At 43.7% G+C, this 25,952-nt stretch overlaps 1 protein-coding gene across 1 annotated transcript in view; it reads left to right on the forward strand.

Annotated features, from left to right (window-relative positions):
• Nucleotides 1-25,952, forward strand: part of ITPR1 (inositol 1,4,5-trisphosphate receptor type 1) — a 167,325-nt gene that overhangs the window by 100,301 nt on the left and 41,072 nt on the right. The window contains exons 37-41 of the mRNA XM_019473245.1: nucleotides 1,413-1,545; nucleotides 3,321-3,511; nucleotides 18,613-18,793; nucleotides 19,419-19,672; nucleotides 25,302-25,502. Coding sequence (XP_019328790.1) covers nucleotides 1,413-1,545; nucleotides 3,321-3,511; nucleotides 18,613-18,793; nucleotides 19,419-19,672; nucleotides 25,302-25,502 — 960 coding nt within the window. The remainder of the gene's footprint in view (nucleotides 1-1,412; nucleotides 1,546-3,320; nucleotides 3,512-18,612; nucleotides 18,794-19,418; nucleotides 19,673-25,301; nucleotides 25,503-25,952) is intronic.

Consider the following 25,952-nt stretch of genomic DNA (forward strand, 5'->3'; position numbering starts at 1 on the left):
TTGGGGGTGCCAGCTTTGTATCAAAAGCATTGTGGCTGCAGCAGTGCTGGAGTTTTGTATGAGCCAATTAATGCACATTTATGTTGTTCCATTTACTTATTTGTGTTTTCAAGGCCTCTTGTGAAAGTTGAAAAAGTAAGGCTTCACTTGCATGACAGCTAATATTAAACCTCGTAGTTAATGACATTTTGAATCTATAGTCAGACAACTAATTTCATTTGAAATACAACTGAAAATCAGTGTGAAGCACTTGTTTTGTGAATGGAGATCAAGATACTTCAGTTCATCCTGACAGATTTTTAACATGAAATCAATCTTGGCTAGATCAATTTTTTCTTTCTTTTTTTTTTTTTTTTTAAATCCCCTTTCTCCCCTCTCAGGGTGGTACTGCTGTAACCACAGCACGCTGCCATTAGCAGAGCGGTAGCTCCCAGTTAAAATAATCACCAGTTTTCCTTTTTGCACAAAGACCTTATAAAAATCTGTTAATCCAACTGCAGTGTTGGTGTGCCTGCCCGTTGCTGGCAGTACCGCCAGATTTTGTATGGCTCTCTGAATTACTGGGAAATCCTGTAAAGACTTAAGTGAGAGCAGTGCAGGGTCCGCAGGTTAACATTCAACTTGGGAGGTGTTTTGATCTCCTCTGGCCTCTGCTGACGGCAGCGGCACGTGCTCTGTGCGGCCATGCCGGGTGCTCCCAGGGGCGCGGGGCCGGGATGTCGGGGTTATCTGAGGACCGGTGCCCCGCAGTGTCCACGGGCTCATGTGCTCGGATGCTGACTGCCGGCGTGACCGAGCGCCTCGGGCAGCTGCCAGCAGGGACGCGGGAAACAAAGAGCTGGGATGCTGCGGCGGGGATCGCTCGGGTTTCTGCTCGGCGGCTGACAGCGTTAGATCACATCAGTTGGTGGTGGAGGGGAGAAGAGAGCGCGTCCCTGTAACGTTGGTGAAATGTCAAAATAGGATAGGTTTGAGAAGCTGGGACTGCTTGCTCACAAAACCATTTCTGATGTTACTCTTTCTCTAATCCTCCTCTTCATTTTGTGTTGGTGCTGTACAGATGCCACTTTTTTACATTTAAGACTGAGACAATAGATCTTAATAATAAAAAAAAAAAGCTCTTTGAGAATAAGATCTGTATAGAAAGCTTTACACAAAAACTGAACTGTAGCTGTTTCTGGTGCTGGGAACCTGTTAATCTTATTTGAGCCCCATGAGATCCCCCAGCATCCCAGCCTGCCCGAGCACACTGGGAGTTGCTCAGTGGATTTTTCCAAATCTCCAGGGTTTCGGTTCCCCCTCCCTCACTGCAAGTAGGCTAATGATAACAGCAGTCTCCTTGCTACTGAATATTACTAGTTTGTTTATTCATTAAGCTCACATCATGATTTCATTATCCTCTTTGAATCAAGGGTGAGGCACTCAGGCAAGTTTTGGTCAACCGTTACTATGGCAACGTGAGACCGGCGGGACGGCGCGAGAGCCTCACCACCTTCGGCAATGGCCCCTTGTCTGCCGGAGGCGCCAGCAAAGCCGGGGCAGGAGGTAGGACATGCTCCTGCTCATCAGTGGCTCATGTGATCTGCCCTGCCAGATGCTGTCTGTCTGTGTCTGCCTGACAAATCGGTATCTTACAGGTGCAGTAGGGGTCCCCCCTACTGTTCTGTTCTATGAAATCTCGAAAAAGAAGAAACTATCCATATGGATGGGGAAGAAGTCCTGCTTGCATGTTGCTCCTGGCTTTGGAAACTCCAACATGTTCTTCAGGGAGACCTTATTGCAGCCTATCAGTACTTAAAGGGGGCTTATAAAAAAGAAGGCAGCAAACTTTTTAGCAGGGTCTGTTGCAACAGGACAAGGGGGAATGGCTTTAAACTAAAGGGGATAGGTTTAGCTTAGATCTAAGGAAGAAATTTTTTATGCTGAGGGTGGTGAAACACTGGCCCAGGTTCCCCAGAGAGGTGGTGGGTGCCCCATCCCTGGAAACATTCCAGGTCAGGTTGGACGGGGCTCTGAGCAACCTGATCTAGTTGCAGATGTCCCTGCCCACGGCAGGGGGGTTGGACTAGATGGCCTTTAGAGGTCCCTTCCAACCCAAACTATTCTGTTCTATGATTCTGTGTTTTAAGTCTCCTTGAGGGATTTCACTTTAGGCTGAGCAGAGCATTGCTCTCCTGTCTCTGATCGTGTCAACTGCTTTTTCCTCATGCAGATGCAAGCAGTGTTATTTCTCTCCTGACTGCGTTTGAGAAAGTACTTTAAAATTAAGCAAGCAGAGTTTTTTATACTTTCCAGAGACTGTCTTGGGTTGGCTTGAATTTTGTGACTTTGCTTTGAATGAATGTACTTAGAAAACCTGATCAATTTAATATTTTCAATAATATTTGGGAAATGTGCTCATAGGGATGTCAGATTATTAACCGTATCTGAAACAAAAACATTTCATTGTATTACAGAGAGTTTGTGGGGTAGGATGAGCAAAAATTCGGTTTGAAGTCAGTTATAAAGTGCAGTTTACTTCATTTGAGACCATTGCTAAGAAAGTCAGTAATGTCAAGCACATCTTGTAAAAATACAGTTCAGTGGGTTTTGCCTCTTCACAATAAGGACTGTGGGTAATCCTGTTGAAAGAAAGCCTAATCACAACCAAACAAAAACCCCTAATTCCCCCCTCTTTTTTGAAGTTGATATATATATTACATTTGTCCTGGTGTTGTGCTGCCTGCTGCTATACTCTTTCACTTTCTGGAGCATTTTGCTTCAGTTCTCATTCTTCCTGCCTCTTCCACAAACTCTTGCCTGCTTAGCTTGTTTGGTCTGTTTATCCATGAAGTTCATGGTTCTGTAATTGTACAGAAGCATAGCGTTGGCTTTACCATCCTCTGGAATTTGTCTTGCCTTTTCTCCATCCTCTCACTGGTCCTGCAGAGCCTCTACCTCTCTTTGCATCCCTGGATCCACGCTGTTTACAGAATCCTCTTCCAATACGCCAGCCTTCTGTCCATCTTCTGCTGCTAATGAAGGCAGCAGTGGCAATAACCCTTTCCCATTGCCAGCCCAGGCTGTCCTTCCTCAGGACACCTCCTCCCACAGACTCGGACATGTTAAAGCAGTGTTAAGTGCCCATCTTACAACATGCCTGATCTGTGCTCTAAGTTACAAACTCTTCCTTGCAGAAATGCTAGGAGCAGAGTTCATCACTTAATAAATGTGTGCACATCACTTGGGATAGCTTAATAATTTAAACCAGAAGAGAGGTGCCGTCACTGCAGGGTGGCGGGGTTTGAATCTCAGCCTCTTTCTCATGATCACCTTTACAGGAGGAAGCTCCGGATCGAGTTCGATGAGCCGAGGTGAGATGAGTTTGGCAGATGTCCAGTGTCATCTGGATAAAGAAGGTGCATCCAACCTGGTCATAGATCTCATCATGAATGCCACCAGTGACAGAGTCTTCCATGAGAGCATCCTTCTAGCCATTGCCCTTCTGGAAGGTGGGAACACTACAATACAGGTAGGGAAATGGAAAACTTCAAGTTTATAGCTAAAACATGTTGGGAAGGGAAATGTTTTTATGAAATCCAGGAAACTTGAGGAGGTTAAGGAGATCGGAGGGGAAATGACTAAATGATCTTTGACCTGTAATTAAGGGAAATATTAGTGTCTACAATGCAAAAGTTAACTTACTAAATGTTTGCATGGGCATTGGGTAATTGGGGTATTTTCCAGGGCAATATGGAGGAATGTATAACAAAACAGCTTTGTAGCATAAGTTGATGTGACTACTTTTACGAGTAAGTTTAAGCAACATGCTCAGAGACTTTTACAACTAGCTCTTAGATTTCAGACTGGAATTGAAAATAACAGTGTATGGTAAACTCCAGACCACCACCGTTCTCCTGCAATCTCGCAGTCCTTTGTTTCTGTATTTTAAATAAGGATTTGGTTTCTCTAAATGAGAATTGCACCCGGTATGGATTTTAATGAACATACACCAACTAGCTTGAACGGTATTCTTCCAAACAGAAAGTAAAACCTTATTACGGCAAAACATGCCTACAAAGATTATTGAACACGTACTTTCTTATTCTTTTGACTTTGCATGTGTTCTGTTTGCAAACAGTCTGTTTCAGTCTTGGACAATGGGCTTTATGCGTAGCAATTCCAGAGCGCGTTATCCCTCTCCTGCCCCGCTGCTATGCGTTTCACATGTCTGAACAAAACAATTGGTGATTTGTTTAAGAACGTCAATTTTGCAGGTTTCCTTTCACTCGGAGAAGTGATACATCCAAATGTTTGATATACATACAGATTTAGGCTTATAATTTGATGTCGTTTTTGCTGCATCCTAATTAGGAACATTTATTTAGGTACTTAAAGATAAAACACGCTATCATTTTCAGAAGAGTTTGGGCAAAGAGAACTAAAAAAATGTTATATGTGGCCCACTGTTCCCAGTATGGTATAACCACTCCCCAGTCCTTTATTTTTCTGCCCTGAAAACCAAACTAGCCAAAAGATGCAGTCTGTCTCTGGTATCGCTGCAGCAGCTAAGAGCCACTGCAGTGACAAAGTTATCCTTACTAGACCTCCATGGCAACTTCTGGGAGAGATGTTTGACCAGACTGAGGGTAGTGCTCTGTGTCGTGCTTAATCTAATCTAACTGGGCTGTTGCCAAAACGGCCGGTCCTGTTCTGGTTAGCTCTGCTTGTCCCCTCTTTGTACGGCTCATGCAGTTGTGGGGTGAGTTGAATTAAGTGACTGATCTAGTGGAAAACCAGCCTGACAGTGAAAATGGATTTGATACCATAGAAATGTCTGGGTCAAACCTGACCAGAGATGTGCTAAAGAGCAGCTGTATCCTTTGGGCAGCAGTATGTGGTGAGATTTGATTAAGTGGAATGTGGGGCTGACTAGTTATAATTGATCACCATGGTTAAAACATGCACCAGATCTCTACAGCAGCACCTCTTGTTCTCATGCAAATTTCTGTTGAGAGGAGAGGGAACCTTTTGGGGCTCCTTCACTGGCTCTGTAATCAGAGATTTTTCCCTGCATGTATGCTCTAGATTGAACCTTCTTTGCAAAAGACAAAGTGGGAATCAGGCGTTTAAAATACCATGTCACCTTAAACTGCAATGACAGGATTAACATTCCTTGGGGAGAGTCTTTTAAATTTCCTGCTCTTCTCCAGTGTAAAGGAAGCTGAGCTTTCATCTTGTTAGCTCTCAGGGAGCCTCAGGTAACCTCACACTGTCATGCTGGAAGGAAAAAGAAATTCTGCACCAGCCTGACGTGGAGAGATCCTTTGCTTGTGCTGGAACCCAGAACTAATGGACTGAGTAGAATCACTTCCCGCTCTCAGTGCGAATCAGTGTTGGAAGCAGGTTCCTTAGCTCGTTTGGTCAAAACAAACAAATCTCCAAAGACACCTTTTTCACCAAAAAGGGAGATTCTTTAGTTTGCATTTGCTGTCTATAGCTGGGAGTCTGTAAAATAACTATGTGGTTAGGAATGAGCTGTTGGCATAGGGTGCTTATAGCAAATGGCATAACACTTTCACATCCGCGCCTTACGGTCCTGCCAGTTTCTGTTGCGCTCTTGCTTTTATAGATATTACCTCTGCAAACCAGAGTAACTATTTTCCGTCCTTTCCCACTCAGGAATAAGTGCTTTGCATTGTCTTTACCTTTAGAAGATGTTCTGGGCAGCCAGCAGTTACTTGGTGTACATGTGTGTACGTGCTCTAATGCAGCAGCGAAGGGCTGGGAGGGGGCTCTGGTGTAGGGCTGCTTTTAAGCACAGAATGTTTTAGGAACCAAATGACTTGTGATGCCTACAACTAATGCTGTAAGCTCTGAGGTCTTGGACACACCCAGGAGCTCTTACTCATGCATGCAAAGCACAGATGAGACTTTATTGAAAATATCCCATGGAGCGGTTGTAATGTAGATACTCTGTGCTATAGCAATCCAGCGGCCTGATAGCAAAAGGCAAAAAAGAAGGTTTATCAGTGCACAAAGATGTTCCCTGGCTGTATTGGTTAATCTCCCAGTGCTAGGTAGTGAGTTCCCTGGTGCTTTGCTTTACTTGCACTGGCTCTAGCACAGTCAGGGCCCGTGGGGACTACTACAGTGTCAGTCGAGAACAGCACATACTCAGCGCTCTGATCTTTCAGTAGTATTTGAGTCATGAAAGTCAAGTAAGTAAAACTTTAATGGAAAAAAAAAATGCCAACCACAAAGCTTAACTTCTGGGAGAACAGCTGGCTCAATGCTGGTGCATCAAAGCGAAGGTGCAGGTTTTGCTCTTCAGTAAAATCACGATTTCAGGTCTGTATCTCCCAGATTGCTGAATGATGTCCAAGTTAAACTGATGTCCTGAGACGGTAAATTCACGTAACCAAGCTTTTCTTTCTTCACATAGGAAGAATAGTGTATCTGCTCACCCAGAAAATACAGAAGGCTCTGGGTGTAGCCTAGCTGTTCAGGAGCACTGCCTTTACAGGAGAGCTGGCATGGGGTACTCGCTGGTCTGCACAGCTCCAAATCCAACGGGTTTTATAAAGCAGTCTTTCACCACAGCACAGTCAAGATTTATTGGTGCAGCCGTGTGATGGTCTCCTACTTAGTAAGATTTCATTTTTACAAAATACACCGCAAAATTTGTCTGTTATGGAAACTAGAGGCACTTATGAAAATGAACCCAATACTTTCCGTGGTCTTTTATCCCGATCTTTCTCTAATCTGTGTTCTTTTGGCAAGTTTTGCAGATTAGGTAGGTAGGTCTTCACAACCTCTGCAACCTGCAGAGTGGATTTTTCTGAAGTTCTACAGCAGTTTCCAGTAACTGCCAGTGGAAGAGTCATCTTCAGTCTCTGGACTAATAACTGTGTTCATTTTGTATCAGATACGTTTGTCATTGTGAAAGTTGACCTAGCCAAAGCGGCCAGCTTTGTCTTTGAGGTCTAACACAGTTTATCTTCATTTCACAATTTTCTGGTTATTATTAGCAGCTCTTGATTTATAGTATTCTGAACAAGTTCATTCAGTGCTCAGCCTGAATAATTTTTGCTGAACCTAAATTGCTTATATCTACAGGCCTTTGAGAATAGGAAACTGGTGGGATAGGGACAGGTTATGTAAAAAGGCTTTTTGGCAGCAAAGCCAGAAATGTGTCACCCCTGCATGGCATTTTCTTAACTCCAGGTTTTCACACGGGAAATTAATTTGGCCTGAAGTTAAGCAAAAGGTTTGTACTGACACACAGGAACTTGCACATGATGATTGTAATATAGTTAATAATGGGAGTTCCCGGGTAACTCCCATGAGCGTTAGTGGGAGAAGAGATCCCCATGGTGTTGGGAAGGGATAACTGGAATAGGTGTTACCGTTTCATTAGATACATGCTGGGCCAATATTAAGGCTAGGCAAAGTAGGTGGTTGCGAACTCTAGCAGAAAAGCAAATCTAGAAATGTTCCTTATTATAATTGGCAGGAATGATTTTTATTGTGTTGTTAAGAAAATTAATGTTGGGGAGAAGCAGGACAAGAAAAAAATACTCCCCATTTACCTTAGGAAAGAGGCTAAGCTGGTAGTGTGTGGCACACTGAATGCCATGCTGCTCTGTGTTTTGCTATAGGGGTGAATGTGGATGTGATAAATTAACTGTTCTGGGAGAAAGACAGAGGTCTTTGCCCACCTAAAGCTCTCTGGGTGGAAAATTTTCTGGGATCTTTTTAGTTTTTGGAATTCACTTAGAAACGCTGTCAGGTTCTTTGGTAACACAGATGCTGATGAAAGTGTCGTAGCTGTGTCCGGTGAGCTTGTTGCTCCCACTCAGCAGGAGCTCCTGGTTTTTTTTCAGTGGGAAGCCTGCCCTCATTTGTAAGCAGACAGAAGCGGAGGTGGAACCGCAGGGTCAAAACCGGACAACAAATTAACTTGACAAATGCTGCTCACTGAACTGAAAATTACATAAACTCCTTTATTAATTTATATAACCCTCAGCATCCACCTTGAGAGAGCTGGCGTCAGCAGTTCTGCACAGAGCAGCCCTGGGGGAGATGCCCCTCCAGCCCTACGCTCTCCTCCAAAATGGCGAGGAGTGAGCATGCCCTGCATCTGGGGCGCTGCCGGCCGGCGCGTGGCACCCGTCAACCCAGGGTGCTGGCTTGGGTGCGCTTTGCCTGCGCTTGCGTGGCAGGTGCTGTTCCTCATAGGCACGCTGCATGCAGAGCTACATCTCCTTCAGAAGGGATGAAAGCTTGGTCTGTTCCCTGCGCACACTGCAACACGGTGAGTTTTCCTTCATTAAAGCAACCTTGGCAAATGAATGACAGTGGAGGAAATTGCTGAGGACTTCTCCTGTAATGCTTGTCTCTCATCTGCTAAATAAAAATTATATGCGCCATTACTCTGCCTCACCTCCGTAGAGTTTCAGGTTTCCTTGGTCAGTGGAAGTTAATGGCAAGTAAAGTCCCTTACATAACTGCCTCTCCATGGAGACTTTGGTCGGCTCGTTTAATTAGAGATCTTCTCAAAAGTTAGATTGCGTGACAAATTACCCACACGCACATGTTGGTATTTTCAGCAAGGGAAGGTAAAATGAGGTTGATGACATTAGTTTAGTTTCAGGCATTTTTTAAGCGCTACCCCAAAGTGACGTGATGCAGGGCTACCACTTCGAAGTGCGGTGGTGCCACCTTTCTCCCTTCATCCACAGTTCTTCCCAAGGTGGGCTGCAAACACAGAGGATGAGGTGATGGGAGTCAGCACCCAAGGAAAAGGTGATTATTTTTCAGGAAAGAAGTGGGATTTGCTCCCAGCTTTAAGGCATCTGAGCAGAGTCGCTGCTCCTGCACAGAGGATGATGATGGGATCTGCTCTACCCTCCTCCTTCCCCCAGCAGCTGAGTATGAGATGAGAACCGGGGGCCACCAAGACCTGAGATAGCACCGAGGAGCCTGTGGTGGCGGACCGGAGACTTGTGCCTCCGTCACGGCATGGCAAGAGCGAATCAGTGTTTTGCTGAGCCAAGGTTTGGAGCTCACCATATATGTGTGAAGCTCCTTTGAGATGTGACTACAAAAAGCCATGTGCCTTCAAATTGTTTTAATTTCCAGAGCTCTTCAGTTCAGCCTGCAAAGAGGAGCCGTGCATTTTGTGTGCCCTCCTTTGAGTGCTCGTTAGAGTTAGGGGCCATGGCCACATGGTACCGTGCTGCCCGTTGCAGAAGTACCATGGGGGGCTCTGAACAAGCAAGATACCAGAAATCGCAGCAGTCAGCTCTGCATTCATCTGATTTAGTAGGAAAGACTGGTTTGGGTAAAATGCTGGAATAACATGACTCTCCTGTCTCCAGCTCTGTCTTGCACTATACACAGACTTGGACTTAGTTGACATTTCTCCTCGCGCATTGCCACCAGTAAGAAGACTCCAGCATGGTGAATTGTGGTGTCCTTTGCTGAACTCAGTGCTTCAGACTGTCCAAAGACGATCGATAGTTATTAAATAATTGCAGAATTGATGCACAAAAGGAATTGAATCCAGAGCTATCCAATTCTTGTTTGTGTTTCTGGCACATAGGAAAGCCGCAGAAACCAAGTGACCTAGGGTGCTACGCGGCAGGCGGGGCGATGGGGCTTGCTCCTGTGGCCGTCTGCCGCAGCCCTCGGGTTTGAGGGAGCAGTAACTTTGGGGCAGATCTGTGCCCTTCAGCTTGCTGTAGCGTTGGCTGTGAAATACTGTGATAAAAATGGAAGGACAAGCAACGCTAAAAAGATCAACAGTGAAATAGTTGGAACCAGCCAAGCAACCCGCTTTATTCTTTTTACTTTCCCTGTTGGCCTAAATGTGTCCTGTCTTATTCGGTTGCCAGAACACTTCTAGTTTCTTTTACTCCATGACTGCAATTGCCCTTCAAAATTGGGAGAAAATTTTACAAAATGTTACAGAAGTATTGGTGATATAAACTGTAGATTTAGTGACATAACGGTGCTTTAGGGTTTGTGGTTTGGACTTTTTAAACCGGGTTTGCTACTTACAAAATTTGCAACAGTCACAGATATCCACAAGCACACAAAATTGCATGTGATGGTAAATGCTTCAGAGGCAAGAATATCTTTGGATCGCTAAACTTTTGTAAATAGCACTTGAGAACTTTAGGTTGTTGATTAAAAAAAGTCTCCTAAAATTTCTACTGTTTGTTTATAACAGGCAGAATTGTTTGATATAGGATGTTATATCTTTTTTACATTGTTTTAATAATACCTGTTTAGAAAACTAATGCAAAACCAGGAAGCTATCAGCATGTATTAAGTAATCACCTATGTCTTTCACCATTTTAATGAGTTTTTCTCAAGTTAAAATACACCATAATTTTTTTTTTTTACATTCTGAGTATGTTACTTCAGAACATGACATTAAAAAAAAAAATAGTAAATGTTGATAAGGCTCTACATCAACCATTGCATTCAGCTGCGGGCAGTGATCTTGTCCTTTTGTGAAAGAGAGCCCTCTCCAACATGAAGCACCGCTGCAAATCCAGACCCTCCTTCACAGCGCAGTTACCTTCAAAACAAGGCACTGAACCTGCACTAGTAATTAAGTCAGCGCTGAGGAAATCCATGTCCTGACGCTCTGTTAATCCGCAGCACGTGAGGAGACTCGAGATGGCAGGCCCCTGGGAAGCGCAGGGTCTCTTTCACATGTATTTTAATGTATTTAGCACAGTGAAGTCTCAATCTCACTTCGCCATTAGACACCACCATGTTAAAAACAAACGAGCCCTACTAATAACGTACTGAGAGAGCAAAAAGCTGCGAGGAATCATTCCTGCAGAAATGATTTCATTTTTATTGGGGGCAGTAAGATGCATAGGTGAGACTGAGAACAGGCTGGATGAGGTGAGATTGTAACGGTAGCACTTTTAGTCTTTCTACCTGAGCTGCAGCTGATGCTACTTTTTGAAGTATTTTGGGGCCATTAGTATTCCTGCATCATAGCATTTTCCAGTCTTTCTGCCCAAAGGGAGGTTTCACACTTAGATTTCAAGGTGCCCATCTGTGTGATTGAGCAATATAGGTGAAAAAAGGGAGAGAGGTGCTACGTCAGGGTTCAGCTGCGTTGCCTGTCCTCCAGCCTCGGAAGCCTTGTATTGTTCATGGTTGTTGGGTACCGCGGGCCTCTTGTGTGGCAGTCCTCTCGGCGTTCAGGTGTGCTCCTGGTCCTGTAAGGAGCAGGGATGTAAATCACTAATTCTTCCTATTCTTCTCCGTGGGATCCAGGTCCAACATAAACTTTTAAGACGATCCCTAGCAGGATTAAAGTCCTCCACAAGCAGGCAGAGGCAAGCTATTCAGAAAAACAAGGTCATGCTGCCTTTTTTTTTTTTTTGGGTAAGCGCAGGAATCAACAAAGCAATGTTATATAACTTCTATTTATATCCCACTTGCTCACTAGCTGCAGGCATACAAGAGTAGCTGAGAAGGGAATTTAATGAGCTCTCAGGGCTTGCTCACCTTCCAGAGCGGGTAGGAGCCAGCTTGTTTTTGAAGTGCGTCAGCAAATGAAACCGGTGGTGGGTGGGTGGTTTGGGTAGGTGGACTGACTTGTTGCTATGGTTTTCTTTAATTCCTCTGTCTCTCAAAAAGATATTACACTTTTTTTTTTTCTTCTGGGGAGTCTGCAGACTTCCTTGTTTCTCACACCTACACAGAGCTCGCTGGTTTGGTAAGGAAGTAGGATTCATGCTCCTGCCATGCAAGAGCCTTGCACAGATTAACTGAGTGACCCGGCGGGTGCATGCTCCCACATGTATGCAGGAGGAACTCAAATAAGGCTCTGTGCTGAAAGCAGGTCAGGCCCCCAAGTCTCCCACGCTTTGGAGGCCATCTGCTCCGTCTGGGGGGGGGATTTAAACCCTGAACCCAACAGTCATGTTTCTACCTGTCGTTCCCCCAGTGTGCCTTCACCTCCTGGTGATCATCCCGTGTCACTTCATTGTCCCAGGGGTTTTGTACCGGCTCTGGAAGGGCATGAGGGGACTGCATCTCTGTGAAGTTTGTTCTTACCTTCCTCTTTATGAAATGACTTTAAATTGCATCAAGATTTTAGGTTGTCGCAGTAGGATAACGTGTAGGGTATAAGGGCTCTTCCCGAAATGAGTGGTGTAATTCTGCTGCTGCTTTCTTTTAAAACTGCTTGGGAAAGACGAGCGTTTACACGGGTCTGTCTGTACGCTCGTACCCCTCCAAAAACCTCCTCCGTAAGGGGGGACAGAATCTCCAGCCTAGGGAGTAGAGCCTTGCAGGATGGCACATGGATGCCCATGGCAGAGAGTGTTTGTCTTATTTGTGGAAAATAGAGCTGGGAAGTCCCTCTTCTGCTTTCAGGACAAAGTTTATTTTACAGTTTGCAAAAAAAACAGGCAATTGAGGTGTTCTGGCAGATTTTCCTTACGGGTTTATTTCAAACTGTGAAGTATGTTCAGCATGAAATATTTCAGCTGCCATTTCCTTAAGCTATGCAAGACTAATGATATCTATCACTCACACCCCAGAGTGATGGATCTTTAGTGAGCCAGGACGTATGAAAGACTTCAAGAAAAGAGGGATCGGTGATATTTAAAATAAATAAATGAGGGGGGAGAGAAAGCAAAGTTAGGTTTTGGTTTTCTGCAGTGGAAGCCCTTGCAATATGTTTAGGCAGAATGTAAAGGGTTGGCATTTGCACTTAATTCAGTGCTTGTGTTAGCAGTGCAGGTCCCCTTAAAATGTGGCTGCTTTGAAGTAGTCCAGCTATAAGAAACAGTATGGGGGTGGCAAGCTCTTTCCGCAAACATGAAGTAGCACAGAAGTTTTGCATTAGTTCATGCTGGCAGCCTGTCCAGATAACCCGAGCAAGTTAACATCCCCGTAATAATTTCTCTCTAGCACTGGAATAAAATGTCCTGAATTGAAGCCAGAGAGCTGATCTTTCTCTTGTATCTGGAGGGACTTTCCTCTTTGAAATAGCCCTGACTAGTCAAGTTCATGGGGTATTTTCTGTTCACTGGCATTAGAGAAATGGGGAGGGAGGTGACAACAGTTTGCTTTAATTTGTGAGGTGTTTGCTGGGGCTTTGCTTTCCCTTATTTATTGGTAATTGAATATTTGTTTTTGTGGGGAATTCTTTGGGATCTGTTCGGATGGTCTGGCAGGGCTTAACGCCTGTGGTCTGTTGAAACAGCTTTGTGAATTACAGAGGGCGTGGTCCAGAAAATACTCTGTCCTCTGCAGGATGATGGCAATCTGTGGTTGGGTTCTGCAGCCAAATCCTTTCCTAAAATCAGGCCACCCTTCTTTCAGGAAGAAGCACGCATCTGAGCAGATGCATCTTAAACCCAATGCTTGCTAATAGGTTTTGGTTATATTTCTCACAACGTGATCATTCAGACAGCACATAGATACGGTCCAGCCTGTAATTACTGAGTCTGGGGCGGAAAGCCAAGCTATTCGATGCAAAACAATCAAACGGTTGTTCCTTTTCTTGGTTGGCAAAACAGTTGTGACTTCTGGGCAGATCCAGCTAACAGGTAACAGCGTAGAGGAAGGTGTTCCCAGTAAAGGTGACAGCACACACAGGCAAAACTGGATAAGCCTTTCAAAGGCAAGAGCTAGAAATAAGCTGACTTCAGCCGGTTCCTTTGTTTTCCATTTCACAATCCTACACTGGGCACAGACTCAATCATAGTTAAACAAACTTACTGTGGATTAGTCAAGTTTATAGTGGATTCGTTAGCTGGGTCTATGCTCGGTACATCTTACATGAAGGTATCAGTCTGCTGCGTTTTACAGCTTTGCTCTCCAAAGGGCAGATGTCAGCTCTGCTGGTGAAAAAAACAGTTTGCTACCGATTGCTGGTATGTGAGACACGTGAAGGAGCATTTGTACATGCTCTGTAGTCTCCTGCCTCTGTAATCCTTCTCCCCTGAACTGCTGGGTAGTTAGCTGAGCTTCTCTTCCACTCATCGTTGGAAATTATGTCTATTCTGTGTCAAAGATCTTGGAAGGCAAGGCAGGAAGGGAGAAGAGGTGAAGTGGTAATGCTAGGAAATGTGCCCGTTCTTTGATGATTTTTTTTTTAAATGTGATTCTACAATCCAGATTGTTAATGATCTGCAATATTTAAGAACGTGCCAAAAAATAACCACCACAGAAAATTATATTAATTCTGAATAAAATGCCAGCAAGCAAAAATAGTATTTTCAGTTTAGCAAAAAAGGTAGGTAAACATTTAACAGTGTGTGTAAATAATTTGAAGGGGAGAGGATACCAAGTTCCTGCGAATAACTACAGAAGAGACATAAACTTAAAAAAAATTTTTAAAACAGTGACTGGAAGTTAGTGACATAAAAAGGAGCTTAATCACATGTTTCTAACAGTTATTAACCACTGGAACAGACTACAGACAGACATAGTTCATCATCTCCAATGCCTTCTAAAGAAAGATAGGATCCTTTTCTCGAAAAGATGCATTTCTAAACACAACTTTGGGCTCAGTTAATGAGCGAGAGCGAAGGGCTAATGGTGCTCAGAGGGGGGCCAGGCTGTAGCTGAGCAATGTGCTGCAATTTAAACTTGGCCTTCAATGTATTTTCTAGTGAAATCAGTCACTTGGTTTGCAGTTTTTCTTCCGCAATGTTTTGCGTGGACCAGGGAAATAAAGTCGTATATGGTATGGTGATAGTATTTACTTACCATCCTCCTTTGGTCAGAGGCAGTCCACTGGAGGGCAAAGGTGTAAGAGGGATATTCTGCTGTGCGTGAGGTTTCTGGTTGGATTTCTTTAGGAGCAGAGTTGGGAGATGGAGAGAAGGAAGGAGAATTTATTGCACAGGTTTCCTGATACCTGGTGTTATTAGTTGTTTTACTCTGTGGTATTTTAATAGACCACGTTGGATGTCAGGAGAAGGAGTCGGTGTTGGCTGGCTTTGCAGATGTGCAACGCCTGTGCTGGGTTCTTCTCATTCCATCCCTTTGAAACAAATACAGGCTCATCGTAATGCTTGATGTATCATATGCCTGTAAAAGCAGCAGCATGCTGCTGCCTACCTAGTGCTTCATACCTGCATGGAAACAGTGCACCACAATAATATATTTATTCTCCAGTCACGTGCAAGACTTTGAACTTGCAAACCTTTATGCAAGAAGATTTTTCCCTTGTGTTTCTTCACAAAGCTCTTTCCATTGACCCAAGTTAGTCTTGAATGAGTTGATGTAGGTGGTGGTTGCTCTGTCTTTAAAAATGATTGAGAACTCTTTGCGTGATGTCCTTGCGCATGGTGAGCGTTGCTATCGTGTTAGAAGCTTGCACATGTCATACGCGGATGTTTTTGAGTTGCTTTCACTCTGTGGCTGTGTAATTAATTGCGGCCACATTATCTCTGATATTCTCGCATCAGAGAGAAGTCTTAGTTGATTTAATTGGCTGGTTGCAGTGCTCTGGAGATGTATTGCGTTTCATTGAGGCGTGTGTACTCGTAAAGCTGTTTGCTGAATCTGGCATTCATAAAGCAAACATCATGATCTTTTGTGTCATGTGATGGCTCTTGTTTAATGGCAATGACTCTTAACAGTCGTTAACAAAACACAGTTGAAATAAAATACAGTTTCATACTGCATGATTTTAGCACTCTGTATGAGCAGGCAACTGGTCCACTGCCAGCGTCCCGAGTATGGGATGAAGCTCCTATCTTCACTTGCCTTTCAGGTAGATTTTCCTCTGGTACCTTGTACTGGTATGTTACGGGTCACGGTTCCCTGCCCTACTGTAGCTTTCCAGGAGATCACAAGTCCCAGCTTGGTGGTGGCTAAATTGGCAGGGACTATCTGGGAGATGAGGAGCCAGCCTGGGCTTCTCTGCCTGGGCACGGTGAGGGCAGGGCTCTCTCTTGCTGACAAGACGCTTGGCTTTTGGGTTTGCATCAGTTTCGTTAGGGGGCCCTCAAAGGAACAGCTGATGTGAAATGCTCCCGTGTCAGTGGTACGTTAAAAGCACTATTCTTCAAAAACGTGTACGAGCAGAGGTTTGCTGTTCTCTTTGCTCCAGGCTGTTCTCCTGTAGCACACTTGCTCTTTCAGCAGTCTTGCTTGTGGTTGCACGACGTCTATGTGCAACCTGGCATATGGTAGTCTAAAATGGACACTCTATTTCCATTTTAAAAAAGGAGATTTTTCCAGTTTTTGTTTTGAGGTTGTATCTGTAAATAAATTTTAGGCTTTCTGTCATAATTATCACCACCAATTACCTGCTCAAGTGCAACTTGCAAGATCACACCTCTTAAAATACAGTATCTTTGATAGCTGGCATGTGGTTGATTCATATGTGTGAAGGTGTTAGGTATCCTGACCTAAACTGAAACAATCATTTTGTGACAACCATTGAACGTATGCACAGCACGTACAAGAAAGCTTTACTGGAAATGTTTGTTTCATTTGTTTTTTTTCTCTGAAGTGCAGTGGAAAGTCAGTTAAGCAGCTTGAAAAGATGACAAAAAATCAAGCCTGTCAGCAAGTAATAATTACTTGCATATAAGGTATTTCTTCAGTGTGGTTCATTAAAAAAAGCTTTTCCTTCACCGCTGCTTCATCACAGGGAAACTCCTCCTGTACATGCTCTTGAGACGTGCAGCCAGGTGACAACACCTGACAAGCAAATCGTGTTATTTTTCAGAAGACAGTTACCCTTTCTAGAACCAATGGTTTATGCTGGTCTATCTGTAAAATATTATTATTATTGGCATGCTTGTTGGGTGATACTGGTAGAGTAAAATTTTCAAGATGCAACTTAAATGCAAACTCTTCCTCTGTCTGCACTTGTAGCCACCAAGTAAGACACCGTGCCTCAAAGGGTTGGCTGTCTAAATAACCCAACCCTGGGTTTGGTTACTGGTCAGCAGCTCAGGGAAACCATGCTAATGCATCTCTTCATTATAATTGTAATTTGACAGTATTCTGTTCACTAAGTCTGGTCAGGTCAAAAAAACAGTTCAGAATTAAAAAAAAAACTGGATAAGTAAACTGTCATTCAGACAAAGGATGTTTTTATTTGGGTATGTTTTATGAGAAAACATTACAATTCTTGATATCAAGTATTGGATTCGAGAATAATTCTGCAAATACTATTAAATGAATTGGGCACCCAAATCATCCTGTGTTGTGTCACAGGGCCCGACACGGTTTCTGTTACAACGGCTTTTGGTAGAAGGCATCTCTTGCAGTGCTCTGGCGTGTCTATTTTACTAGACCGTTTCAATGGATGTCAGGAGAAGGTACCAGCGTGGCTGGCTTTGCGGATGTGCGATGCCTGTGCTGGGTTCTTCTCCTTTCCCTCCTCTCTGTTAGTCGCTGGAAGTAAGAACGAACTTTAAAGAGTTTTACCTGAGATGCTCTGGGCAGGTAGAAGGTGTTGCAATGGTGGGAGGGATAGCTCATGTGAATATTGACCAACTTCTTTAAATAGTAGTGCTGTTCCTCTGTCTGTAATCGGACGCAACTTTATTAGTGTTTCAAAGTCATTCAGCGCTGTTCTAACTGCAGCTGCTTGGGAGTGATCAAAGGCAGGCGTACCAGAGACAGCCTTGTGTGCTCCGCGTCGCAGGAAAGCGGGCAGGATATATTGCTATTCCCATTTTAATTTGTTTTTTCAATAAATCAGGCTTCATTCCTATTCATCATGTAAAGCTGTTGGATCATGAGCCGCTGCAGAATGCTAACTAATTTCATAATACTCTGCATAAGGTGACCCACTTACAAGTTCATCCTTCAGTCGTGTTTAAGCTCTGGTCCTGATTTATGTAACAGCATATTGGTTTCATCGAGAATTGTCTGATCACTCACTGTGTTGGCTCCTTTTTGACCTGTACATGATTTGTATTCTCCTCAATTTTAGGAAGAACTTTCTGTCTCTGTGCACATATGGGCAGAAGAACATTAATAAACCTTTTTAAAAGTAGTCAATGCTTTGATTTTTCTCTGTCACTTAAAGACATATTAGAGTAGGAATTAAAAGGAGTTTTAAGTCTGTTGCAGACAGGGCAATGGAAACTTAGCACGAAATATCCCTCGTTACATTGCCCTGTTTGTACATTTTTGGACTGTGATTAACATTGACTATTGCATGTTATGAGTCACAGTCCATTTGATTTGAGGGCGGGAAGGCAGGACAGTTATTTTTCCTCTGTATTTTGCTCATACTCTTTTGTTTCTGAACTGAGAATCAAATTATAGATAATTCCAGTGTCCTTATCTTACCTTAAGTCATTGTACTTACCTTAATTCCATTGTTGAGAGAGGAGTGTGCTGCCTAAAAGTATTAGGGCTAGTGTGATTTATTGCACTCACTTTTCTTTAAAAATATATTTGGAAGTTGTTAATAAGGGAGTTAACGTAGCTGAGACACTTGGGCTTCCTTAACAATAAAGTATGAGTTTCCACTGCTCTAGGTTTTGGTTTACTGAAAACTAATTAACCTCCCAGTCCTTCAGGATATCACGCAGTGCAAAAAGGTAGAATAATCTGTATTCAAACTTGTGTATGAAGATATAGATTCTGTTCCATTTTCTCTTGTAGCATTCATTCTTCTGCCGACTGACAGAAGATAAGAAATCTGAAAAGTTCTTTAAGGTTTTTTATGATCGCATGAAAGTGGCACAGCAAGAAATCAAGGCTACTGTCACGGTCAATACTAGTGACTTAGGAAATAAAAAGAAAGATGAAGAATCAGACAGAGATGTACCGAGCAGGAAAAGAGGTAATCCCCAGTTGTTCTGTTTCTGAAGTGACAAGGGAGTAAAATGCTGTGTTTTGAACTCATTCCAATTGATGCAATAATGCTCTGATCTCTGATCCCACAGAGCAAAGTTCAGAGATCAGTGGTGCCCTGGCTCAGGATTTCAAGAGCTTCATCCCCTCTTCATCCATTTGTGAGATTGTGCTATTGAAATGATGAAAAGTATTTCTGAGATGAGACTCTGCTGCCTTGTCTATCGTGACAAGCTGCCTAAATCTGATCCGTAGTAACGACCCTGGACTGTGGGTTGTGGTCAGTGCCTTCTCTAACAATAAGTGGAGAAATCCTAATTTTCTTCTATAGCAGGTTCTTTTATCATAACTCCTGATAGTGCTAGATGTGTGTGCCCTAACCAATTAATACCAGAATTCATAACGTTAATGTGGTTCGCATAAAAGGTGTGAAGAGAGTGACATGATATCCTTCTAAAACTTGAGACCCTCACATCACACTAAACATACTTACCAAAAGAAATGATGATGTATCGCTGGCCTGCGTGTGAAACTGTCATGGGAAATGTGTGAATAGATTTTCTGGTCCCCTTTATTCAGTTTGCCCTAGAAAGATCTGTTCTTGTGTGTTTTAGTGAGAGAGCCTATGACCCAAATTACCGAGGAGGTCCGGGATCAGTTACTGGAGGCCTCTGCAGCTACAAGAAAGGCTTACAACACTTACCGGAGGGAGGCTGATCCTGATGACCATTATTCGGCAGGAGAAGGAGCACAGTCTGCGGCAGACAAGAGCAAAGATGACCTGGAGATGAGTGCTGTGATCACAATAATGCAACCCATCCTCCGGTTCTTGCAGCTGCTCTGTGAAAACCACAATCGGGATTTGCAGGTACAGCCTGGTTCCTGAGCAGTCGTGCTCGCGTCACCTCGTGCAGTCACTGCTGTTTGCATCGGTCGTGCTAATCTCATGCCTTTTTAAATTGATACATGACCGACTATTTTCTTTGGCCTTGAAGATAATCCAAAACAAGTGTGTTTATACCCTGCTGGACAAATACAGGGAAGTCCAGTTACCCAGTGTTCAGTGGTCTTTTCAATGTATATAAAAGGTGGTGGGATCAACACTTGACGTGGCTTTTTAAAAGTATATACTTATAGCAAGCAAATGTTCTGCTGTGAAGTTACTGATCCACTTTTGAGAGGGGAAGGAAAGAAAAAAGTCATGCAGGAAAGTAAAGAGAGCATTGGCACTTTGGTTCCAGCAGCCCTCAAGCATACGCTTGCTTTCCAGTGAACAGGTTCTCATGGGTTTTCATGGATCTGTTCATGTGCATAGAGTTGAACACATGGGGATGGTATCAGGAAGGCCTCAGCTGGAGTGGGGTCTGGTGAGGGACATGAAGGGCAACAAGAAGGGTTTCTAGGTTGTATCCACAGCAGAAGGAGACTAGGGAGAGCATGGGTCTGCTCCTGAATGGGGCAGAGGCGCTGGTGATAAAGGACATGGAGAAAGCCAGGGTGCTTAATGCCACCTTCACCTTGCTCTTTATTGGTAAGTCTGGCCTTCAGAAACCCTAGGTCCCTGAGACCAGAGGGGAGGTCTGGAGCAAGGAAGACTTACCCTTGGTGGAGGAGAATTGGGTTAGGAAACATTTAAACAAGCTGGACATGCACAAGTCCACGGTGCCTGGTGGGATGCCCCAGGCACCCTGTGGAGTGCTGGGTCTAGTCCTGGGCTCCCGAGTCCAGCAGGGAGTCTCAAAGATGACTAAGGGGCTGGAGCATCTGATGGGCAAGGAGAGGCGGAGAGAGCTGGGAGAGGTCAGTCTGGAGAGGAGGCGGCTCGGGATATCTCACCCGTGTGTATTAAATACCTGACGGGGGTGTGTGAAGAGGACAGAGCCAGGCTCTGCTCAGTGGTGCCCCATGACAGGGCGAGGGGGGTTGGACTAGACAGTCTCCAAAGGTCCCTGCCAACATTAGCTGTCCTGTGATACTCTGGGATGTGGTTGTATAATTTCAAATAGCGAGCCCAGAACTTGGACGTTAGTAATCTTATCTAGTGCGTGCCTCTGCAGGAGACAAGATTTTTGCTTACAAATGGACTGCAATTAACATGATCTTTGTTCAGCGTAACCACTGCTGCTGGATTAGAATTGAATGCAAGTGAGGAGCTAGTGAGATGCAGTACAATGTACTAAATGCCCTCATAAAGGAGGAATAATTGCCATGATTGCATATTGTTGTATGGTATGCCAGAAGAGTAGGACCCTGCGTGAGTGCTTTTCAGACCTGCCAAATCACTTCCGCTGAACTCGAATGCCCTGCTGCTGGCAATATGTGAAATCAAATCTGTATGGTAATTTTCCTGTGCTATGAACGTGTAATTCTCATAGCATTTTATTGGTGCCGGGGTTATGTATATCAGGGTTTCTCCTAATTTTTTCATAAAACTATTTGATCTTTGTTTTGTCAAACAATTTTCATGCCGTTAGCGATGTCGGAGACAAGTGGGACGGCAGTTTTATGTGGCAGTAGTCCAAACCGCATGCACATGATCCTTTGCTGCTGCCGTCTTTGGCTAGGCACCGAAAGCTATAGGAGCAAAATTGAATTCAAACCAACGCAGAAACTCGGCCTGAGCTGTTCACCATCCTGACCAATTAAACTCCTCAAACAGCAGGTAGTTGCATTCAGCTCTGGGAGAAAAAGGTGTTTTTTTTTTTTAAAAAAAAGGTGGGAGGAACAATTTTTCAAATATAATCCTCTTGCTGCTTGCCTGCCTTGATGCTTGTCTTTCTCCTGCAGCCCTGAAGGGGAGGCAGGAATGTCTGAAGCTTCAAAATCTTTGTGTCTGCAGCTAGTGTGTTGTAACTGAACTCTTTATCAATATTGCCAATGGACTCGCTGCTTAAAGGAATAAGAAAGACCTATTCTGGAAGCTGTGTCTCTTCCAAAATTGTGTAAGTTAGATTTGAATTAGAAGTGAATAGGAATCACCTGCCTGGTGCAGTTGTCTGTTTGTCAAACCAAGTGTTTTACAAGCCGTTTGCAATTATCAGTAGCCTGATGTTGTGCAAAAACAGGAAAATGCAAGTCACGGCTGTAAGAGTCGATATGTGTTTTAGGTGAGGAGGAAGTCTTTGTGAAATGGCTTAGGGAGTTGCAATACTGTGCCTTTTGCATCACTCGGTTGTTCTCTTTGCAGATAAAACTGCAGTTTGTTCTGCATTGCACACAGTCAGGATGCTGTCCCCTTCCAGCTTACTCGGTGGGTCTGGAGGAGGAGTTGCAATATCTTCTTCAAATTGATGCAAGGTCTGGGACAAACAGGTGGATGCTTAAGTATGTTTTGTTACCCACTTCAGGCTGAGCGCATCAAATTTTGCTGTGGAGTACTCTTGATATCTCTGTTTCTCTCTCAGCATACAGATACTTGGGTGCTCTTATTAAACTTGCATTAGGTCTGACCCTTGATTCTGTGCAAGAGCTCAGCCTTGAAAGCAAAGCTGTCACAGTTCTGAATTGTTCTAGCCAGCCTGTCATCTGGTCTGCTTTGGCCAGGCTACAGCCCCACCAGTTTCCTTAGGAGGTCTTTTCTATACTTTCTCTTTTCTGAATGAAGGTGTCCATGTATACTAGAGAATCAGCCATGAGAACTGAAGCTCGTGACAAGCTGAGTGAAGCATCCAGGGAATGCTTTGCTGGAAGCAAGCAAGGAGGAGAGGAGCAGGGATTCCCGGCGGGACAGGGAAGCAGTGCCTCCCCTCTGGAGTCGGCGCCTGGGCAGGTGATACCTGGCAGCCTTCCACACAGCCAAGCATGCAGCTCCAGCGTTATACTTAAAAATCCCATCTTCATGGGAAAAACATAGTACTCCAATTCTTTTTTTCTTATCAAGTGAGTTATTTCTGTGAAAAAAAAATATTGTAGTAATATGCTAGCAAGTCATGCTCAGATTAAAGGTCTAAGTTGGTAGGCTAAATACTGCTTTTGTGCAAAAAAAGCAGGAATTGATACAACTGTTAACATTGGATTTGGCTGTTTCTTTTATTCATAATCCCTGGAGACATAGCCTAGGTAATAAAGAACAGTAAAGCTCTGCGTGCTGCAGGAGAGTCATTCAATAATTTGGCTAGCGGAGCAGTACTACTGCATGCAGAGAATGAGCTGGTTTAGCTCGTTGTGTTTTAGGCAAGAAGCGTGTGTGAGAATTAACTTTATAAGACCAAAGAGCAAGCCTGTATTCAGTGAAAGATGCCTTGCTTTACCTGATTGCTTGTAAAGAAGAATCTGATCATTTAAAAATATCTCTTTACTAAGGCTTTCTTCTTACTTCTTTCTTTGTGAAGTTTTTCCAATTAGGGATCAGATTTCTGCTAAAACAAAGACTGTCCAAAGAAAGCATTTAGGCTTTTGGGGGAATTACCCACTTAAATGGTAGAACTGTTCCTTCCAAGGATTCTGTGTTCATCCCTGCTTGAACAAACCAAGCTAGTATTCTGAAAGTAGCCAATTTTATTTTTAGTCATCGTGTTTTCTCTAAAGGGTACTCGGCTTTAGGCTGTGTACCGGGAAGTAAAGTCTGCAACACCCCGACATCCTGTAGAGGCATTAAGAACTGGCTGCAGATGCTGCCTTTGCAAGTGTAGCCCTATCTAGTCACGTATCCCAGAAATGGGGAGGACTGAGCTCCCTAAAAATGGATGGTAGCATGAAGTCAGCTAAGTATCTCCAGAAGGTTATTCATAAAGGTAGGAGTTTAAAGACTGCCTGACTGAGCGCGCTTCACCCCATCGCAAAGTATTTCTCTCTCAACTGAGTATATCGGATTCTTAAAGTTAGGTGGTATGAATGCTCTTTTCCCCCTTTTCTTTTCAAGATCCCACAAGCTGCATATTTTTGCATATGTTCTAGCTGAATCTGCAACTATAGCTCTTTACTCTGAACGCAGGGTCTCATGGATGGTATCTCAGGTTCATTCCCACTGAAAGTTATCGATCTTCAATACTGAAGAGTTGTGTTCCCGCTTCATAGCCTGTGAGATGCTCTGGATGGCGGAAGCTGAAGAGCTCGATCTATACTGGCTGAGACAGCAACAGACATTCTTTGGGGCAGTTTCTCACAGTGCAGCAGGGTCTTGTTTTCTATTTTCAATTTTTTCTTTCCCCTTGTTTAGCCATCTAACATTATCCTTCTGCCTCCTGTGCCTCATTCCTCTTCTTTCCTTTGTGTTTATTGACTTTGGATCAAGAAGCTAAGGCTGGTATAAACCTAGCTATAATCAGAATAAATGCTGTACTGCAGCTGGGGAGCATTTTGTTTCATCGCTTTCAGTATTATCCATTATTTTTGCTTTTTTCCTGGAGGGAAGGCATGAGCTCTGATTTCTGTAGCATCAACCTTTCTACATTCTGACAAGTTAATCAAAAGTCAGGATACTAAATGAGCAATCAGTTGAAATGTGCTGAATCACTGTCACCTTTAGTCTGCATTCAGAGACGGCATTTTCCTTTTTTAGCTTAGCCTTCAATTGAATCTGGCAATTTCTCAGTCTGTTTGCCTTAAAAGACTTATTAGTCTGACGCAGGCACTAGAGGCAATCAGTTAACAGCGCTCCTCTGCAGGTTTGCAGAAAAGACCTTGCTGGTTCCATAGTCCCATGCATCTTGTTCATCAGAGGGTTTTTTTCCCTTTGAAGTGTTTTGTAACCTGCTAGAATTAAGCTAGATAGGACTTCTGCTGAAACTTTGAGGAAAAGAAGGTGGTAGTGGCTATCCATTTTTACAGCACACTGCTGGAAACACACTGACAAACAGCATCTGAGTCACTGGGAAATTGTTTTTCATTAATTCCTTCTTTGTTTTGGTTGGGTTTTTTTTTTTATTTGGAATACAGGAGAGAGGAAACATGTTTAATCCATGCTGGTGAATCTGGCATTTCATTAGAAGAGCTGCTCCTAATCAGCAGCTTCAAGCAGGGATTACAATAATTATGTGGGAAGAAATGCAATTGAGAGAATTGCATTTCAAGACGCCTTCCTTCAAGGCATGCAGTCAGGTGCCTCCTTACCGCTTGTGCAGGTGGTGCTGCTGTGAAGCCAGAGCCAGAGAATTGCTGCTTCTGTCTTGGAGAAAGGTCTCGGGAGGTGAGAGCCTTGAGTGATGGTTAGCAGTGAATGTAGCAGGTAGGCTAGAAGGAAAGCTTCCAGGCTCAGGAGAGCTTTCTGATCCGCAGTGAATGGCCTATTCCGTGTTGGGTTTCAGTGCTCTAATGGATGCACTCTGTTGCTGCTTGTCTTCTATAAAATTTGAAGCCAACAAGCTGCTCAAGACAGCGCATTGCAAGCAAGCCCTGAAAGAGGCTTAAATTGCTTGTCCAGGCTCCAGTGAAATTAGAGCAATATACCATGCTGTGCAATTGTGGGTTGATGAACTTTAATAAAATGTTATGATCCAAACATCAGTTTGTATGGTTTTTTTTTTCTCCCCCCCCGGGCTTTGACACTCTCCCCGCAGAATTTCCTTCGCTGCCAGAACAACAAGACAAACTACAACTTGGTGTGTGAGACGCTGCAGTTTCTGGACTGTATCTGTGGAAGCACAACTGGTGGACTTGGACTTCTTGGTCTGTATATAAATGAGAAAAATGTAGCGCTGATCAACCAGACGCTGGAAAGTTTGACCGAGTACTGTCAGGGGCCTTGCCATGAGAACCAGGTAATAATACATCCATAGCTGTGAAAAGCATCACCCTTTCTCCCTACACCCGCAGCATGTGCTCTGCTGAGCTTGGGCTCTCAGTCTGCTAGACTTGTGTTGTCTTACACCACCGCTCACTTTACTTGCCTGACAAAAGGGGTTTTGGTTTTGGGGGTTTTTTTGTCCCCAAATAAACTCATAAGAATCAACTTCTCTTTCTCGAGGCCTCCTATGAGGAGTTGAACCACTCAAAGCAGTAGAGATTTTTCTGCTTTCCTAGGATTTAAGTTGTTTTATTAGACTTGACAGGCAGAGAAGAGCGGGGAATTTTTGTACTTGAAATACTTTACAGTAAAAATATTGCTAAAACCAAGCTCTGTTGCCTGTTGTAAATGAGGCCAGAAACGTGCCCCCTCCCAGCCTGATGGGAGAAGGTTGAGCTCTGTAGCTTCATTAATGAAGGTGATA

This window comes from Aptenodytes forsteri, unplaced genomic scaffold (genome assembly GCF_000699145.1).
Source record: "Aptenodytes forsteri isolate BGI_AS27 unplaced genomic scaffold, ASM69914v1 Scaffold267, whole genome shotgun sequence".
Classification (NCBI taxonomy): domain Eukaryota; kingdom Metazoa; phylum Chordata; class Aves; order Sphenisciformes; family Spheniscidae; genus Aptenodytes; species Aptenodytes forsteri.